We start from the raw sequence: 20,888 nt of genomic DNA, 5'->3' as shown, positions 1-20,888 counted from the left end.
TCATCCAACCTAATCAAGGCACCAATGTTAGGAATTCAGTTCCTTTGTACTCCCTGAATAATTCATTAAGAGGAAAGGTTTCCAGATGATTCAGGTTTTTGATAGCTGATTCCTCTTCTGGAGTTATCTGTCTCTTTTTGAAGGCTGTATAGGAAGTCTGAAGTTAAGTGTTTTCCATATTTAGATGCATCACATTCAGAAATTCAGAGTATATGAATCTGGGCCAAACTGAGTTTAATAACATGCAAATTTGTATCAGAATATGTCTGTCAACTCTAACACCTAAAAGTGAGGAAATTAAAAGTTGTTGAAATGTCCTTTCAAATCTGGATGCTTCCTTCTCCATGGAAGTTTGTGGATAATGCAGTCCTACAAACCCAAAAACGTTTCTATTTTTCTGTTGCTGTAGAACAGCATCTTATCCATCTCTCACATTGTGGTTTTTCATAGTCCATCTTTCTCTTGAGTGTACACTTGTGCAATATAAGTGTATATCTTAGACTTTTATTTTCAGTTTAAGTTATGGAGGAAAGTAACAAAAAATTGTGGGTTGGAAAACCTGCCCATTTTACAAGCAATACGGTTTTAATAAGTATGTGAGGAATAACTTGTGGAACAAAACATGAACATCAGTGTGTGTTTGTTTGCAAAAGGAGTTTAAACAAAGAACAGAAAAAATCAATTTAAACTCTTATTACTGTCTTCAGCTTTCACTGCTGTCATGGAAAATTCAGCTGGATGCCTAACAGCTTAAAACTTTTTTCTAGTCTGAAAAGAGGAATAAGGCATGTTTTCTTCCAGATCTGTGAAATAGTCCCCTCCACACCCTTTTGTCTTTCGTCTAATAGTGTTTCAGGCTCAATATTGAAGGATGGAACAAGATTCTATTCTCTCTGTTCGTCATCACTACAATAGTCTCTTGATTTCATTCACTTACCCAGATGTAGTATTTATCAAAGTTGGATGTGAGGTAGAAAGGAAAAACTGCATGTTTGTTGCTCTGAACTTAACTGCAATACAGAGAGGTTGTGCAAAGGTTCCCCTGCAAAGTTTGATGGACTTCTGTAACTCTTTCCCCTGAAAAGTAAAGCGTTTGGGCTGTATTTTAGGTGACATCTGAGAGGGAGTACTTGGACCTGTAAACTGAACATGTGATGCAGAAATTAGCAAGTAACAACAAGCATGATTTGCTTTTTTGTTGTAACTTCTAAAATAAAAGTAGTTTAAAGCCTTCTGCTACTGGTATTAACATATTGTTGAGCCTAGATACTGCAGTAGTTGGACCAGATTCCTGTGATGCTGTTCTAAGCATTTATCTTTACAATTCAGTGGTTTTCTGTGGTATTTTATCTGTCTAAACTGAAGAGCTGCTGGTGGTGTACCTCTCTGCTTCAGGAATTACTGTGTCAGAAATCTCATCCTTTCTGTTGTGATTGTTGATGAGTTGCCTGCCCATTTGTTTTATTCTTAAAATTTCTTAAGAGCATTTTCTTTCAATATGTTACATAATTTACAGCACGAACATTTTTATTAGGAGACATTACATTTCTCTTTTTAACTACTCCTGTCACTGTTGATTACTCTTTTTAAATCACGCTTATTACTTTGAACTCTTTGTTGAAGAAGAATGGAAGATATGGAAAATTGTTACTGTCTGCTCACAAGGAAGGTGATTTCAGCACTGTCAGTCAGTCTTTATGCTGGAGTCTAAAATAAAAGCCTTTCAAAGGGTCTCAAACTTTCTTGCTCCCCCTACCTCATCCCCCAGCAGTGTGGTATTTGCTTTTCCATGCAATACAGTCATTTTGGAGGGGAAGAAAGGACGCTTTAAAACAAACTTAAAAGAAAACATAAATATGCCATTTATAAACAAAATGCTTGAAAATAGAAAGTTCTTTTTTCTTAATTGCCAGAAAGCCTGGGATTTGAATGATTAAAACAAGGCTTTCTGCAGGGAGCCCTTCATTTGGAAGTTTGAATTGCTGCAGTTTCTAAAGTAGATGATGGTAATTCCATCATCATTTGATGGTAGGGTTTTTTGTCCCTCTCCCACTTCCATCTATTCCTGCTGTCCATTAGGAACCCAGTTATTCCATCTGTCTTCTAGTGAGGCAGAGATCATCTGTGTTAGGTCACCTCTGTTGAATTTGTTCTGTGAAACCTGCAGTTTCACCAGACATGGAGAAATCTCTGTAAAGTGTATCTCTTGCCTCCTTGTCTTCACTCTTGTCTATGGACAGACAGTGTCTTCTGTGTGGAGTGTACCAAACCAGAGACCCAAAAGAGCAGGGTGTGAGTGTTTACTATTCCAGCAGAAGGGATTTTTTTAGTACAATGCTTAAGGTATTTAAAGTAAGTAGTAGTCAAGCTAACTTTAACCTCTTCTGCTCAAGACAGGGAAAGTCCTTACCTTTAGTTTAACCACTTCTAGTTTTGCATGTTTTTTTCTCCATGCTGTACCGTAGTTCTGCTCCTACAAATGAGAAGTCTCTTCAAGTCTCCATCAAGTCAGTGTTTTGGGAGAGCTCTAAGAACACAGGACCTATCCAGAAAAGGAAATTTGTGCTTTCTTCCAGGGCACCATATGATTTTGAAATCCTCAAGGAAGGCAAGATCCTCCATACTGGAATCTAATGATAGTTGCAAACACAGAAAAAAATTGTATTGTTTCCTCTGTAAAACTGTAGTCCTGTGGGTGCCCATAAAAATTTCCATTTAAGGGCCTGGTACATGAAAGATTACCTGTAGCTTGCAAGTCTCTTTCACACAGGGTAGTTTCCATTTAGTAAAATATAGAACTCTGCAAACAGAGAAGTACAGGTACTTTCGGGCATAAATGCATCATTCTGCCCTTCTCTGGTTGGGCCATGAAGAGACAAGTCATTTGAGGACCTATAGTCTAACTTGTAGGGGTATTTTTAGCGGGGGCGGGGGGGAGGTTGGATTCTAGTGGACTAATTTATTTTTCAGTTATTTCAAAGCAGTTTGCAGTTACTGTGTATGTGAGATCAGCAGAATATGTCATTGTGGCATTTACATTTTGTTTTTCATAGTCTTTGCTTTTATCCATTTAAGCCTGTGAATATAATCTAATCATCATTCTTTTGGATGTTCAATCTATTAGAAAGGCTAACAGATGGTAAAGGTTGAGGTATTTTTTAATTGTAAATTCCTCTCTCTGATACTGTTTAGTGGATTTTTTTATTACTTCTGTAGGACCTAACTTTCTTCCCAAGCCAAATGTTCAGTTTATCATAAAGATACCAGCCCATTCTTTTCCCACCTCTTGCATCCCTCTGTCTTCTGCCAAGTTCCAATGATTATTATTGCCTATATTTACAATCCCGAGCATATTGAAGGATATCTTGTAGGATGTAGAAATCTAGATTTTACCTAATTATTTTTGTGTGTGTCCATTCTCTCACTTTTCTGGTTTGACCTGCATCCTTGGTTTGTTGGATTTTTTTTTTTAATTATTATTTTTGTCTTTGATTTTTCTCAAGAGATGTTGGAGACTCTGACCTAGTTTCAGCCTGTGGTTTCTAGTGGCATATTTTCTGAGTATTGCTTGAGGATAAGGAAGCTCCCAGAAGGAACAAGAAAAAAAAATCCACAGTATTTAGGGGCAGTGGCGCAGTGAATAGAAGAGTGTTGTCAGGCTCAGGGGCTTAACAGTAAGCTAAAGCTGGAATTCCCTGAAAAAATGTAACTGAAAACTGCAGATATGATGCCTGACTTGCAGTGTCCTTGTGCAGAAATTATTTAAAAGGTAAGACTTTTAATTTTTGAGAAAAACTGTGAACTCCTAGAATACACTATTTCACAGATTTAATAGATGTTAAACTTAGGTAAGCCGGGGAATTGAGAATTTTTGTAAAAATGCTAGGAGATAGGTCAACACCACAAGTGTTTTCCTTAGTTTCTGCTAAAAGAAAAAAAGAAATTTAACATATTGTCTTTTCCTGATATGGTTTAAAAAGAAAAAAACCAAACAACCCAACAACAAAAAATCCTGGAAAGATTCCATGTCTTCTAGTTTTAATTGCAATACAGATTTTCTAGAACAGCATTATTGAAATATTAAAATTAATCTGTGTAAACTTAACAGCTGAAATCCAAGTGACAACTAGAAGGCCTGGAAATACAGGTACACTGTGGGCAAACTCCACTTTTTTTCAGACTTGCAGTAATATTCCAGTATACGTAGGAACCTGATGTTCAAATCAGCATAAAATGTATTGAGTATATTTTCTGTGAGAGTGTGAAAAAAAGGATTTTTATAGCATTCATTATTCTTTGGAATGTAATAACTGGAAAAGTGGTAGTTGCATCTGATTTTTGTGTGCACATATGGGCATTTGTTTTAGCAGGATAGAGATATTTATAGCATTATCAGTCATTTAGGAAGTTCATAGTTACTAAAATAGAATAAGCCATGTTGGTTTTTTTGTAAATGTTTGGCTGATTTGAAGAAGTTATGGCAAGATATGTTCTGGATGTTTTGTTAATTTTTTGTTTTCAGTAGTCTAAACAGTTACTTTAACTGTTAGGCATCCCTTAGACACTGCAGATCTTGGCACCACTAGCACTCGCCAAATGTCTGACTTTAAGGCTCAGGCTGTTTGATTTATCAGGTGGCAGAATGTATTCCTGTCTGTTGTTCTCCCTTAAAGATAAGTAGCCAGAACAGTGTTCAACATGAGTGCACTGTAAAGCAGAAATGTTTTTATATGAGTGGTTCACTCTTCTCATTAAAAGAGGGATTTCATTATTGTCACCTGGAAGAAAGAGCTAGCAATTAAAATTAAGTAAATTCTAGCACATTGGGTTTATTAATAATTTGTTTGTTTGTTTGAAATATTGAAAGAACTCTTAAAGTAGTTAACCTCTCAAAATTAAATTCAGTGTGGACACAATATAGAGATACAATATCTACCTTTGTGGGAAGGTATATGAAATGAGCAGTCTTAAAATATTCGAATAAGTGGACTGGAATGCAAGCAACCTTGCAGTAATTAAGAGGAGAATGACCAAAATGCTCTTTCTCCTTCCAGCAACAGGGATTCTGTGAAAGCCTTTGCTTCGCAGTAGTACAACTTTTGTTGTGGGTGATGGTGGTATGAATCTTGGAAGCCCTTTGTTTCCTTTTCACACTTCTGTTTTTATGGAATGTGCTTAGATGGCAAGTACAGGCAGTGGCTGTTGAGCAGTTTTTTTGCATCCCGAGAACAGCAAATACCAATTTATAGTGCAGGGAATGAAGAGGCGCAGAAAACTTAATTTGTATTATAATTATACCTTTGTCTGGGTGCTTTATAGTGTCAATTGAACAATAAACTCATTTTCATGACAGCTTCACTTGGGAATTTAGTTATACCTGTTTCTCAACTTGTTAAACCACTGAGTCTGTCGAAGTGCCTCTTAACGCCATGTTGCCTATACCTTTCACAGTGTGTAGCTATTTGTAAACTGTTACTGTTACCTTGTGGTGGGTTGACCTTGGCTGCATGCCAGGTGCCCACCAAGCTGCTGTATCACTCCCTTCCTCAGCAGAATGGGGAGGAGGAAAAAATAAGATGGGGAAAAAACTAATGGGTCAAGAGAAAGGCAGTTTAATAAAGCAAAAGCAAAGGCCACATGTGGAAGCAAAGGAAAACAAAAGATTTATTCTCTACTTCCAGGATTCCTGGGTCATTGGGTTTCCCCAGTTGAGCTCATTGTATGATCAATGCAACCCACTTAAGTCCATGTAGCACTGCTTGTGTGATGTGTAGGGGGGATGTTTCCTTTAAACATCCAGTGTGGCATGGGCAGTCACAGTGCCAAGAGGAGATATGCTTCTGTACCAACAACTTCTGAAGCAGCCAAAACACTGGCGTGTTATCAACACCTTTCTAGCTACCAGTACAAAGCACAGCACTGTGAGGGCTGCTACGGGGAAAAGTAACTCCATCTCAGCCTGAACCAATACATACCATTTCAGACTTAGCATGGACTGCAGTCCCATAAATATTTTTTTTGCTCAGGTACATATATGATTTCCATGCTAATACCTGAGTTCCCCTTCAAACACCTGTGACTATTAAAGACGTGCATACGCTGTGAATGTGAAAACAGAGGACATGAGCCTTCTGCTGGCTTATCTCTGTATATATGTGTGTGTGAAAAGGGAAAGAAATTATACAGTTGTTTTAGGAATCAGAGCTGCTGTTAGTGGCAAGAAGTAAAGTTAGAAGAAGGGTAGGTTTGGCTAAACCAAAGGTAATGAAAGTTTCACTTTTATTGGAGAAATAAAGGTGATAGAACTGCAGGATAAAATGAGTATAAAGGAAGTCAGTCTGCTGCTATAGAGACTTTCTGTGGCAAGCATGAAAAAAAGGGAAGGAATTGGCAGAGATGGATAACGAAAGAGATAAAACGTATAATATAAAGTCTGTTTAAAAATTATTTTAAAATCAGACTTTGGTAACGGAAAATTATAACAAAGATATCGGGCATCAGAATGATAGATCGTGTCTGTTCTAGGAAACTTAAATGGTACTGGCCAAATGAGCATTTTGAGAATAGTGATTCAAATGACCTTTGTAGAACCTTGCAGTCACTTGAGTACTTTTCAGTACATTTTTTTCTGCATAAACTATTTTCAAATTCATGTTACGGATGTTAGTGTGATGCATTAAATGTTTGAAATTGCAATTGCCTTTGATCTGTATGCTGCTATTAAATGAAATTCCCTGAATTACATTGACTATGTTGGCTGCCATCAAAGTGGCAGTTGTGAAGACCTGTGGGAGCTGGCAATAATGGCATAAGTGGAAGCAGGAAGCCAGTCCATGATCTTAGTGAACCACATAGATAACTTAGATCCTGTAATGAATTTCTAGTTTTTTTCATTAATTTCATTAAGTTCATAGAGTCCTTTTATTTGGAAAGACATTGTATAATAATGATGGATTGACTAAATCACAAGTCAAGATTGTTATATTGTGATTAAGAACTAAACAGAATTTTAATGTTTTCTAAAGAGAAAAACCAGGATATCTCTTCCTGGTTTTGTTCTTTATTAAGGTAGTCTCATTTTTTTTTAGCAATTTTTCCTCATATTTTTAGGTGTATATCCATAAAAACAAAAATCTGGATCAGTCCTGTTGTTTCTGATTTGCCCCTGCTCTTTCCTCCTCAGGTTATGGTTGGTGTGAGGGAAACCTTTCTTACTTTTATATATACTGTAGTATTGGGGGTTTTTTCAATGAAAAATAGCACTATTTTCACAGAGGTGGATTTTCTTTTTTTTCCAGAACCCTGTCAAGAAAATTCCAGATTCTCATGAAATTACACTCCAACATGGGACAAAAACAGTAAGTGATGACACATTTTCAACACTTCTTGTTTTTGCAGAAGTGAGCCAGTCTATGAAATGAGTTAACAAATACTTAGTCAGATAAAGTTCGAGGACCTAATTTTTTTTTCCTAATTTGTTATTTTAGTCTAGGTCTTTTCTTACTGCAGTTGAAAGTGTGTTTCAGGACTGCTTCTGTGCTTTTTTGTCTTCTTGCTTGTTGTCAAATACACTCTTTCTAATTGTTGGAGTTCCTCTTCTAGGCTAGACCTTTCTAATTTAGACATAAGTCTAATCTAGGCCTTTCTTTGACTGGTCCTGAATTTTGAAGAGAATGTTGTTGCTGAAGTTTCTAAGACTTCTTTGTAGCTGAACACAGCTCTCTGTCATTCTCCTTGAATCTTTTAAGTGCCTTTTATACACCATTTTCAATTTCTTGAAACCTTGTTCTTCATTGTTTTTGCATCTTTTCTAGGTTTCACCTCCTTCACTTTTAAAGAACCACTGTCCAACTTGGAACTATCATTTCTTTGTTCTCAATATTTTCATTTCTGGGTAATCTCATCTTCCAATACAAATTCAATTGCTTTTATTTGCTGATTGATCAAAGATTATTTTTATAGAATGGAATTTATTTTCTGGCCATGGATAGCGCTGAATCTATTCACAGATCCTTTCCCCATATTCTTCTTTGGCCATTAAAAAAGATGCCGCTGCTGTTTATCCTCTCTAGTTTGGGCCATGACTTAGGCTTCAATGAAAAAATAATACTAGAATTTCTTTTGTTGTTGTTATATCCCTGTGAAAGTACTGTTAGCTAATCAATAGAATTCTCACTCATGGCATTCCTGAGAATTTCTTTGGAGAGGGGGGAAAAAAAGAAAGGAAAGAAAAATAAAACAAAAAATTATTTGAGAAAAATGCTTTTTCATGACATTTTAAACAATCTAAGGAAATGTATGATTCTCCATTATTGGATTTTTAGGAAAACTCGTGGATTAATTTTCTGTTTATGTAATTAATATAATAATATACTTAATAATTTAACATTCAACAATATTAAATAATAAACTTATTAAATTAACAATATCAAATTAAAACATTAAACATCAATAATTAATGTGTTTAACATTTGAATTTTTAATAACTAATTTCTTAATATTTGTCAGACATTCGAAAGCCATTTTCTGGGGGTTTAAACTTAACAGTAAAGTTCATAAATGTGTGTGTGTGGGGGGGTTCAGTAATACTTATTTTCAGAAGTGTTCATTCATTAATTTGGCATCAGAATTTGTGGTCTATCTTGGAGCATGGAGAGGTGATAAGGCTTACCCATTTGTTTTATCATAGTGCTAGACATACAGACATAGAGGGAGGAGAGTAAAAAAGTAGCAAGTGTGTTTTAAATGAAAACAGAAAAATATTCTCTTTGAAGACCTGTAAAAGATTCGTTGTATTACACTAAACAAAAGTAGAGTGGATATTTATGCACACAGTGCATGTTACTTCTTTGCATGCTGATTTCTATACATACTAGGATTTGCATACTAGTGTACCAGTTCCCCATTTTACATGTGACAGTTACTGCTTCTACAGTACTTCTTGAATACATTTCCTAACAAACTTTATTATGTAAATTTTTTTCTCTGTATTAAACCAGTAAATCTTTTGGTGGTTTCTTAAAGCATAAGCTCATGTTATTTCTAACTAAGAGGCTTTGTAAAGTGAAAGTTACAATTTGGAAGACTTCTGAAGTATTTTGACTGCATAAGAATGCAGCTGTCATCACCTAAAGCAGAGGTGAGTTATAATGTGGGTATATATAGCACAGCTGGATTAGACTGGATGCAGTGAATGAAACGTATCATTGAAAAAAGAGCTCTTTTGTAGAAAGACTATCTTTTTGTCTTATTTGTTTGTTTTAGAATACCCATGTCATTCCAGACGTAGAAGGATGGGAGCAACTTCATATCTTAATATCAGTGTTGCACCCCAACATTTTAAAACACAGTCTTCGCATTATGTTCATACATAGTACTGTATTTCAGCTAAACTTACGTATCCCATCTGTACCTCTTCAGTCTAATGAATGTGGGTTTGATGATGACTCTATTCCTGTGCAGCTGAAAAGTCTCAGAAAAGATTTCCCAAGCTGGAGAGCCTTTCCAGAAACCTGATTAATTTCCCGGTTGTCTTGCTTACACAGTGTAATAGGAGTTACTGTTCCCAATGAAACTTCAGGGCTGGTTTGTTGGTTTTTTTTCTCCTGACACATTTGATACATAGGTGGGTATGAGAAAGAATACATAATCAGAGGTATTCTGAACAGTGTGCTTGCTAATGTCTCATGTCACAGCTGGTCCTTCCTGTAGTAGTTATTGTAGAATAAAACACTTGAGTCTATTAATTGAATGCATCATTAATCTGAAGATGCCCAGTTTTTCTGCATTTTAGAAATCATGTATGCAATGAATGGGGTTCAAAATTTGCATTTAAATGGTAAAAGGGGACTTTTTTTTTTAAACATGTAAGAGGTTGCATCTCTGCAACCTTTAAAAATCAAGTATGTCACAGTGACATAATCACCAATTGGAGTTTAATTTATTCTTAGGGATAGCACAAAGCAGTACATTTAAACATTTGACTCGGGGAAGTACAAAGAAAAATGTTGGATCTATTAGTAACTCTGTGAATTACATTTTTGGGGGGAGCACTGGATTAGGATATCTGATGATACTTTGCATTCTTTAGAAGAATGAGGTTTTAGACCTTTTCTAAAAGACAAGATTTCTGCAAGTGAATGCCTCTAAAATAAGGCAGGACAATTAGATTAAGGAGAAGTCAGTTGCCTGGTGAACAGCAGCATCATTTCTGCAACAACTTGGTTTTGTTGAAAGTACTTTTTTCAAACTGTTGGCTGTATGATGGCACTCTATGTTTGAAATATATTGAGGTACCAGCATGAGGAACAGTGTGAGTCTTAATGAGAAGATGACTAGAAATGAGTTGTTGATAAAATAAGGAATACCTAAGTGAGCCTTTTGTACACAAAACTGGAAGAAAACTCAGAAGAAGCCCATGCTCTTTCAGATAAGGAAACCTTAAATTTAGCAAAACAAATTGTCCATCTTAAAGAATAAATTCCATTCATAACTGGTGTTTTTATTGAAACATTTATTTTCTGTAGGTTATTTTTTCAATTGGGCATGGAAAAGAATATGTCACGCTAAATTCCATTTTTTAAACAGTGTTTTGTGTGGGAACTATTTAACAGTTTACATAAGTTTTAAAAGTCTCCATAGCACAGTCTATATATTAAAGCTTTAAAAAAAATAATACAGTAGTAGACTGATACATCTTTGAGACAAGGTTTTTTTGGTGGTACTTCTATGTGTCTGCATTAAATCAGTGACTGTCAGTACTTTTCATATATACATGTAAAGGAGATACATACAGATGAGCATCCTTATATGCAAATTATTGTAATTTTTTCACATCAATATCTGGAATTTTTAGTATAGGTTTAGGCATCTGAAAATAATTGGCCTGATTTATTTTTTTCCCCAAAGTAGTTCCGCCTTGCTAGCCTATAGCTACGACACTATTCTTAGGTGTTATCTTTAACCCAGAAATTAAGGCTTTTCCTTTTATTGTGTATACAGGGTTTTTTGTTTGGTTGTTTTTCTCCCCACACAATTTTCTGTAAGTCTGAATGTTCTTGGTGAAGTATAAGATTATTTTTTTTCCTTCAGAATTTTCTGGCTCATCTCTTCAAATCCCTTTCCAGGCATTTTCTAGAACTTCTTCATCATCTTCTTCTTGTTCCTACTTTATTTTCTTGTGTTGAAGACTGTCTTCCTTGTTGTAAAAGGGTTTCTGAATCTGATGATTATCTTACATGCTTGGGATGACCCACGTTTTTGTCCAATGTCCCCAGGTTAAGAGTCATCTGCTGGTTGGAGTCCAGGTTTTACCCATGGTCTGCCTAACTTGAAATGCCTAATAGAGGTTAAACTGTCTTCTAGGCTGTTAAAACCTAAGCATGAATTCCATATGAGTTTTCTCTTCTCCTGAAAACTTTTTCAGTTATTTTAACATTTCAGGTTATGTGTAATTTTCAATAATTGTAAAAATACACGTTTTACAGTTTTTGATATCACTTTTCAACACTATCTCATGTAGATGACTTAATTTTGGAGACTTAATCTTTTTTCTTGTCTTACAAATTAATTTAACACCTTGTCTAGCTGATCTTGTATTAATACTTGAAATCATATTAGTAGATAGTATTTTCACAAATGAGAAAAGAGAAGAAATCATTTTGAAGGTAAGTGAAAGGATGTTTAATCAATGAGATGCTGTCTGCTACTCTTCTCCATATGGTGATTTGAATACTACTATAATGAAGTTCTTCAAATAGAGGAATGAAAACAGGATTTTCACTCAAAATTCCATTTTAATCAACCTTTGATTTGAGGATAACAAATGAGAATAATGAACATTAAGCATTCTTTCCCTTAAAGTTCTGAGTGGCTTTAAGCAGCTAGTTTTGATATAAAACAAATGGGTTCTCATAAATTTTTTTGAGCTTTTTTAGTTAAAATAGTATCTTTTTTAAATTTGTGGGTTTTTTTAATCAAGTTTTTTTTCTTTTCTTTCATTCAGAAGAGAAATTTAACCAAACAACATATATATGCAGATGAACTGTCTTGAATAAACTAGCGCAAAATCTTAAACTGATGGATGTTAAATGACTTTCCAGGATCCTCCTAGAAATATGATTTGTACTTTTGACAAAAGTTCAGAGTACAATTTTTTTTCATAGAAGTGAAACATATCCAAATTCTGCAATGAGACAATTAGAAAGCAAACACTGTAAACTTTTCTCAGCTGTCTTCAGTGGTTTATTCAGATTATGTAATTTCCATTTCTGTTCTCCCTACCCCTTCCCTAAAGTACTCGGACATTATACAAGGTAGTGAAAATTCAAAAACAAAATATAGCTGATGTATTTTAGAAAGAAACTAGCACACTGAATTATTTTTCTACTTTAGTAGTATTTTATATTTTGGTGACACCTGAAGAACTATAGGGGGAAAAAAAAAAGCTTGAATGATCTTAATTTTTTTTTTTTTTCCTGTGTAGGTTTCTGCTTTGGGATTGGATCCTTCAGGTGCCCGTTTGATAACTGGTGGATATGACTATGATGTTAAATTTTGGGATTTTGCTGGAATGGATGCCTCTCTCCAAGCTTTTCGGTCACTCCAGCCTTGTGAATGGTAGGCATGAAAACTGCCTTTTTCACCTTTTTGCCTTTTTTGTTTAAGCTCATAACAGAATGGAAGCTGTAAGCGAGTAAGATAGCTTGTTTAAAAGGCTTTGTATCCCATTGTACTTTTTGTGGTAAATGGAATGTGAACCTAAGAACTTGTCTGCTTATGTCTTTTCATGCTTTTTCCAATGACTTGCATATATTCCGCTTTTAGAAAGCTACAGGTGAATTTGCAGATGAAATTGTTAATAGCATATCAGCAAATAGATTATGAACCTCCCAAAGAGACAGGTTGACTTTCATAGTTGTAATTCAAATTAATAGAATACACGTTCCATATGTACTCTGCTTATATAAAATTAATGAAGAAGAGAAGAAAGTGAAAACAGTTGACCCCTTTGTGGAAAGCCTCTGTAGTTGCTGCCAGTATTTGGGTGTGTGTGTGTATCTAATTTTCATTAAATCCTCTGTTTCTGGAAGCACCGGTCCTTTGCATTGCACTGGTCATTGAATAACTACATAGTGTGCATTAAAAAAAGTATAAGTCTATTGTCTTTTTTAAAGAAAAAAAGCGGCATATTTTTTACATTTATCTATATTTTTTCTATGTATGTAAATTTAAAAAAAAGCACAGGAAACGTTTTTTAGAGAGTGATTTCCATACTATCCATTCTATTCACTGGTAATTCAGCAAGTAAATAAGCTGAGTTCATTTACTTGTTCCAGAGAATTGGAATAAGGAACTCCTTCAAAAGAAGTGCATGTCTCATGCATTGCAAACTTCCAGATAAACACATTCATAAATTAGTAACACAGTTGTTCTAGCAAAGTACCTTCTAATATCTAATTAATGTGGTGCACTTTATAAGATACTTCGGTACACTTAAACAAGGGACTGGAATTTATTATGCACAGTAAGTAGTACTTAGAATGTCTATTTTTAATCGGTATTGTCTTAAAAAGTTACAGCTGAATTTTGGTCAGTTTGGAAGGTTAGAATGTGTACGACTAATTATAGATGCGCCAAGAATCTAGATAATGAAAGACAAGAAAAAGTTGGGGCTGTTAGCCTGAAAAGGAGCAAAATAGAAAGGGGTTCTACTGATGTTCTCAACTGAAAAATCAGGGAAATAAAAAGTGTGCTTTGATTCATTAAGCAATTCTAATCTCTTTGACAGACTTATCTTGTTATAATAAACTGATGAATGGCACATTTACTTTGAAAACATAGCTTAGTAAACATGCTCTTTGAAATAAATAAAAAAAAGTTCTCCAAACGTGAAGTCACATTCAGACTTTTCTGGCATGAGTTTCATTTACATGATTAGTTAGCAGGATACAAATGGTATTTTCCTTTCCTCTGTCATAATTGAGCAGTAAGAAAGAGCTGACAGTCTTCACTCCCACAGTAGGAGACTATTTTAACTGAAGCATTTCCAAATTGAGCAGAAGAGTGCATTCAAATTTAGTAGCACTTGGTAATAATGGTATAGGACATAAATATAGTATAAAAACCACAAGTACAGTGTACATTAATGAATATATGAATGTTCTTGGTGAAATGTACGTTCTTGTGGTTTGAGTATGTTGAAGTATAAATGAAATACCTAAAAATATAAATATAAAATAATACTAAAAATAGAAATGCCTGGTGAAAAGTTTGGCAATTTCACTTGTGTTGCAAATCTCATGTACTGATTTGGTTTTTTTAAAAATATGTTATTTAAATACCCCTTCCGTATCTTTTTGAAAACATAAAACTGGACCTATAGCTCTGTCTGCTAAAAAGATCCAAACTCAAGAAAAAGTTCTTTCATACTGACATTGAGGCATGCTGGTGAGCACTATGTAGAGTGTTACATAACTTATGCCTTGGTGTATATATATTCTTATATTATTTTTTTCACTATGGAGTTTATTGCAAGGACTATTAACCATTCCTAGACCTTAATTTCAAAGAATTCTGAGGTATGGAAGCTTTAGGTGTTAGCAGAAATCCATTTCTGGAGCCATAAATTTAATTTCATTTTAAGAATAAAAAAGCTTGAGAATAATTCTATATTGTCCAGGCTCCCTTTTGTAACATAATATCAGATTACTCTGTTAATTTCTCGTTGGATTTGGGATGTAAGAAAAAAAAAAAAAAGAGCCTGACAAAAAACTAGTACCTTCAAATCACACCTTGGTGCTGAAGGTGAAGGCAAGGGTAAGGCAAAGCTGTGTTACGTGTGTAGAAATTATTTGTGCGTCACGATTCTACCCGTGTATGTAGCTCTGTTCTGCAAGTCCTGGCAGAAAATGCTGTGCGCGTTTGGCAGCTTTAAACCAAAATGACTTGGATTAATGCTATTAAAGGGAACTGTTTTTGTAAGTTTCCCAAGACTTTTCCTTTAACATTTATAAGAACCAAAAATATTTTCTTTAAAAACTGTCTCTGCAGAGCCTCACTCTTGGTCATACTCCAATAAACATCTGAAAAACGGTAACTTCTGGGGCTCTGCAAATACCCTGCTTATAGAACCAATTTTTAGATTTGTTTTTAAAAGTCGTATTGCACAGTCACAAAGGGTTTTTTTTCTTCTTTTAGATAAAGGTGGTGGAAATCTTGCCTCTTAGACTAATTTTTTCACAGGACTGATTTGATGAATTATTAGTTATGTTCCCATTGTGCTAGGCACTGTAAAATCAGGTGCTCTTGTTAGAAGAAACTTTAAATCTAAATCTAAGATGAAAACAAGGTTTATTCAAACATGCTGATATAGAACTACAAAGAAGCAATGAGACAGTATTGGTCAAATTATGAACAGTGCCATGTTAACAGTATTAATATCTGTAGTTTTCATTTCAGTACTTAAGTGTCTGAAAAACAGTTTTCTCAGAAGACTCAGGGGGTCTTTATATATTGTGGATTCTCTCAGAAATCAGATTTTACTTTTGGGCAAGCTGATTAATCATATCTAGGAGCCAAATCCTCTTCATGCATGAGGTATGCATCAAGCAAAAAATAATCTTTTAGTGTAGTTTTTAAATGTTTATTTTTGGTCCTTACATTTCAAAAATGAAAAGTGCAAAACATGGATCTGTGATTTGGAGATGTGTTGGGTATTTTCTTTTGACAATTTCAGCATTAGAGCATGAGAAATATAACTAGGCAAGTACTTCATTCTGCATGCAGTACTCAGGCGGGGCTCAGGAATATTTTGAGCTTTGTACAAATTGTGTTACGGCAAGAGCACTTGGATGTACAACTGAGGAAAATTTTTTAATTCCTAAGATATACTTGTTGCTCTAAAGCTGTATCTGATGGATTCTTTAGTCTAGGTTTATCAGCTTTCTCCAGAGAATATTCTAGACTTTAGATATTGTTTCTCCTGTGGTTTCTTTTTAATTTTTTCAGTCTTTCCTCTGAGCTTAATGCGGCTGGCCTTCTTTCCCCTCTTCTGAGCAAGTATCCATTTTTGCTCCTGAGGCTCAGGATGCTTTTTCAGACAACGCCTGTGATATATTTCGGAAATTCCCAGATTTGAGTGTCTCTTTTCTACTAAAAATCAGAGTTTATAATACATCGGTCAATTCGACTGCCAGTTTGTATTACATAATAGGGTGCTTGAAGCAATTTTTGGCTCTTGAATCATAATGTAATCAGTTTTGCCAAACATGTTTTGAATGAGAAACTTAGGCTTAGCTAGCATTACTATGATCAGTGCAGAACTTTTAAAGCACGTATTACAAAGTTTTATGCGTTTTGTGTAGTAACTCACAGTTTGAGGACAGATTTAACAGATAATAGCTACTGCTGAGTCAGGCATGAAGTCACCGCCATATAAGACATGAAACGTTAAATTATTATGTTACAAGTTGCATAGTTTTGTTGGTCATCTGAGTGTTAATTTTGTTCATGTGAAATTGTGTTAAAAAGGTTTCCTTAAAGTTACTAGGGTTTGAATGCACATGGTTATGTTCTTCACCAACAGGAAGATACTCCTTTGAGGACAGTTTGGATGCCATGGGAATCCAAATCTAGTGGGCAAATGCATTCCAATCCTTAATTTGCGGTTAATTTAGCTGCAGAGCTGAAGCATTAATATGAAGTACTGTTATTGTGCACGTTCTGTTAATGTGCCAGGATATAAATTCTGGCAGGTTGTGGAGTGGATAGACTGCTTTGCATTCTTTGCCATCCTTGTAATGGAGTATAGCTGGGTAGGGGATCAAAGGGATACCTGCTTCAGATGCAGCAACTGCAGTGAACTTTGGTTATAAAGCAGGATGCTGAGAGAAGTTGCTGAAGTTGGAAATGGACTTTTCACTCATCAGCCATATTCCCACTTTCAATTAATAATTTTTGTTGTCTTGGTATTATTCCATGATTTCTGTCCCAGGTTTTCTCAATCAATAGAAGACGTATTTAATAAAACCTTTACCGCAAATGATCAGTAATCTAAGACATAATAGACTAGGCAGATTGTTATCTACTGTCATGTTTCCGGTGTTGATGGTATATTTGACTTTATCTAAGATTCTGATGAAACTGTAGTCCTGAAAATAGAAAAAGATGCACGAATGCTGACATATGACTAATTTCCTGGTGTACAATGTACAGTGGAGTTTTATGTGGGACTATAACATCCTTTTATAGTAATTTATAGATTACTGTAAATTCACAAGTTGCTTTTGAGAAGATGAAAAAGAACTTTCAGCCCTGAAGAGCTAAATCTGACACATACTATTTTTCACTTGGAGTTATAAGAGCATTCTTGAAGTTAAATGTTTGCCAGAAATGACATGTTAGGTGCCAGCTTTGCAAATAATATCGTTTGATGTGCTGTGTGGTTGAAGAAGGAAGTGTGATGTGCACACACACTCACAGAGAGGAATAAAAAGCTTTAATCCATGAATACCAGGTATTTTTTTTTTCCACCTTTCTAGTATAGGACTGTATGTGGGTCTATTTCTGCAATATGTTTTCTCACCATTGACACTTTTGTTTTAGTGTAGGCTTACAGGAACTGAAGTTAATTGAAACATTTTCTTTTCTTTTTAGTCACCAAATCAAATCTTTACAGTATAGCAGCACAGGAGATGTCATTCTTGTTGTCTCTGGAAACTCTCAGGCAAAAGTTCTTGACAGAGATGGCTTCCCAGTAATGGAATGCATAAAAGGAGACCAATACATTGTGGATATGACAAACACAAAGGTAAAGTCAGAAATTAATTGAATGCCAGAAGACTGACAATGTAGTGTCTTTTTTTTGTTCTTAATAAGAAACCTCATAAAGTTCAGTAAGGAAGGATGCAAAGCCCTGTCTCTAGGATGCAATAGTCCTCTGTATTGATACATGCTAGAAGTTGTGGGACCTTCATCGATGTAGGTGTTCAAGACCCAGCTAGGCAAAGCCATGGCCAACCTGATCTGGTGTTAACTATAATCTGGCTTTGAGCGGGAGGTTGACCAAGGTGAACTACAGAGGTCTTTTCCAATTAAAGTTTCTATGAAGTTACAAAAAATTAATCTATTTAAAAGTGTGTCGTGTAAAAATTGTCAGCTTCCCTCAAACACTTGTCCAACCAACCAAAAAGAATATTAGAAACTATTGATCTGGTCTAGTCTTTTTCTTTCTTCTACCCTCAATCGTTTTGCTGATACAGTTTACCTCTTTCAAGGCAGGGGTTGGAGGTTGCTAATATTGTTATTTGCATGCTGTGAGTGTAAGACTAATAAGCAACAATGTGTACATTTTTAATGGTAGTTAAAAATGCAGATGGAGCAGGGCTGATTCATAGTTTTGAGGTATTTTAACAACAGTTGATTGAGTTTTGACCACTTTGCATTCGTACTTCCACAAACTATATGAGACAAGGATTCTGTTTCCGTAGATGATTTAAATTTGGGTCAGTTATTTAAATAGCTTAAGCCTAAGAAGTGATGATAAAATCTACTGCTGAAACTGATGATAAAGTTGATTTATTTATTGCTTGCAAAGTATATTTCCAAATAACTAGGCTAAATGCTGTTTTGCCTAAAGCTGTTCTTGTCAGATAACTATTTCTTTTGGCTAGTGATACGTATATAAAACCATCAAATGGTGACATCTGCTTTACTTCTTGTTTACTTAAAAATAAATCAGATTTTCCTTCTCATATAAACTTCTAGAATTCCTGTGTATTGTGGTCCAAAAGTTAAAATGCTAAAATATTTGTTATATCGCTCCATTAACTTTTCAGTATTTCTCTCCATATTAAAGCATACTGAAGCGATTCCAGCATTGCAGGAGTAGCTTCCAAATTTCTCTTTCAATGTAGTAAATGAGCACTTGCTCAGTCAAAGAAGTAAAGCCAACTGGACAAAGACATTTTATATTCATAGTCATCATAACGGCAATCACTTACTTTGGATAAAATCCTTACCTTCTGTTTTTTCCATCCCAAAGAAACAAGTCTGACTACTCAATTTGCAACTTCTAATCTTACATGAAAAACTTACCTGAGGTTAAACCCACCTAGTCTCTCAAATTCTGTTTCCTCAGTTTTCTCCAACAAAGTCTTTGGCTAGTGTAGTTTGGCATTGAGTGTGTATATTGTGTCACCCTGGTAATTCTTGTTATTCCTGTTATTTTTGTGTAGCTTGGAACAAATTGCATGACACCATATTGATGCCTCATTTCATGCTTTCTATGCATTACAGTTCTCCCAAGAGAAAAAGGGGAAGTATGATTCCATGCCATTTTCTGAAAGAAAAAATATAAATAGAAGAATAGCAGGATTTTTATAATTAAAAAATGAAAACAAGCAAGGATAAAACAGATTAGAGTACATAAAATCTGATAAATCACTGTGATGTCAGTCAGCCATTACTGTGGTCAGAAGGGTCTGATTTGGCCCTCAGCTTTCATGTGATTCCACTTGAAAGATTGGAGTAAAAATTATGAGACACCTTACAAAACGTGGTAAGACTTATTTGTGTTTATTTCCTTAGGGTCACACAGCAATGCTCAATTCAGGGTGTTGGCATCCAAAAATAAAGGAAGAATTTCTGACATGTTCTAATGATGGGTGAGTACTGAGGTCTATCTTTGTCGGGTTTTTTTGAGAGGCTTGTTTGGCTTTTGTGTTTTAGTACTGTGCCCTAATTTGCTTTAAATATCATCCTTTTAAATCTTGAGCAAGTGCTCAGGACAATGTTAGGTGAGATCTGGAAGCAAAAATTTTGTTTTGGCTCTAGATAATTGATGTATTTTGTCTGTATTATTTTAGCTTTGTAATTTAAAATGAGTTCTACTGATATTTCATGAAAGTTGTTGGTTAAATATGTTTTTACAAAAATTCTTGGGCAAAATTTAACTTTACCCAGTATATCTTCAGCATAGAATAATTCCTGTGGAGAGTCTCAAATGTAGCTGAATTTGCAGGGAAGATAGAGTATTTCAATCAGAAGTTGCAAGTTTTATGTTAAGTGTACTTCAATATTGATGGTTTAACCCCAGCCAGCAACTAAGCACCATGCTGCTCACCCACCCCGCCCCCCCCCCCCCCCCCCCCCCCCCCCCCCCCCGCAGTGGGATGGGGGAGAAAATCAGGAAAAGAAGTAAAACTTGTGGGTTGAGATAAGAATGGTTTAATAGATCAGAAAAGAAGAAACTAATAATGATAACACTAATAAAATGACAACAGCAATAATAAAAGGATTGGAATGTACAAATGATGCGCAGTGCAATTGCTCACCACCTGCTGATGGACACCCAGCTAGTCCCCGAGTAGCAATCCCCCTGCCCCCACTCCCACCAGTTTATATACTGGGCAGGACGTCCCATGGTATGGAATACCTCGCTGGCCACTTTGGGTCAGGTGCGCTGGCTGTGTCCTGTGCCAACTTCTTGTGCCCCTCCAGCTTTCTTGCTGGCTGGGCATGAAAAACTGAAAAATCCTTGACTTTAGTCTAAACACTACTTAGCAACAACTGAAAACATTAGTGTTATAAACATTTTTCTCATACTGAACGCAAAACAGCACTGTACCAGCTACTAGGAAGACAATTAACTCTATCCCAGCTGAAACCAGGACGATGTTGTTTGCCGAGTGTCAGAAAGGCTGTTAGAAATCATTTTGTGGATTCAGTCTTGGTCTTTGTGGTTAGAATCAAACTGCAAAATGTCACTGTGGCAATTGCATTACTTAATAAAGTTACTGCCGCAGTAGCAGTGAATGATTTTTGAACTGATGTATTACGTATGCAGTCTGCTTTACTCCAGAGTGACAGTGAGGGGGAAGACTGAATTG

General features: G+C 35.4%; 1 protein-coding gene across 2 annotated transcripts in view; it reads left to right on the top strand.

Moving 5' to 3' along the window:
- WDR70 (WD repeat domain 70) overlaps nt 1-20,888 on the top strand; it is a 141,129-nt gene that overhangs the window by 29,768 nt on the left and 90,473 nt on the right. For both annotated transcript variants that reach the window (XR_007505003.1, XM_049794329.1), the window contains exons 6-9: nt 7,299-7,358; nt 12,485-12,618; nt 17,656-17,809; nt 19,588-19,664. Coding sequence is in view for 1 of the 2 variants with exons in the window: in XM_049794329.1 (XP_049650286.1) it covers nt 7,299-7,358; nt 12,485-12,618; nt 17,656-17,809; nt 19,588-19,664 (425 nt within the window). In the remaining variant the exon portion in view is untranslated. The remainder of the gene's footprint in view (nt 1-7,298; nt 7,359-12,484; nt 12,619-17,655; nt 17,810-19,587; nt 19,665-20,888) is intronic.

Source organism: Accipiter gentilis, chromosome Z (assembly GCF_929443795.1).
Source record: "Accipiter gentilis chromosome Z, bAccGen1.1, whole genome shotgun sequence".
NCBI classification, from domain to species: Eukaryota; Metazoa; Chordata; class Aves; order Accipitriformes; family Accipitridae; genus Astur; species Astur gentilis.
This window is presented reverse-complemented; position numbering and strand designations above follow the sequence as displayed.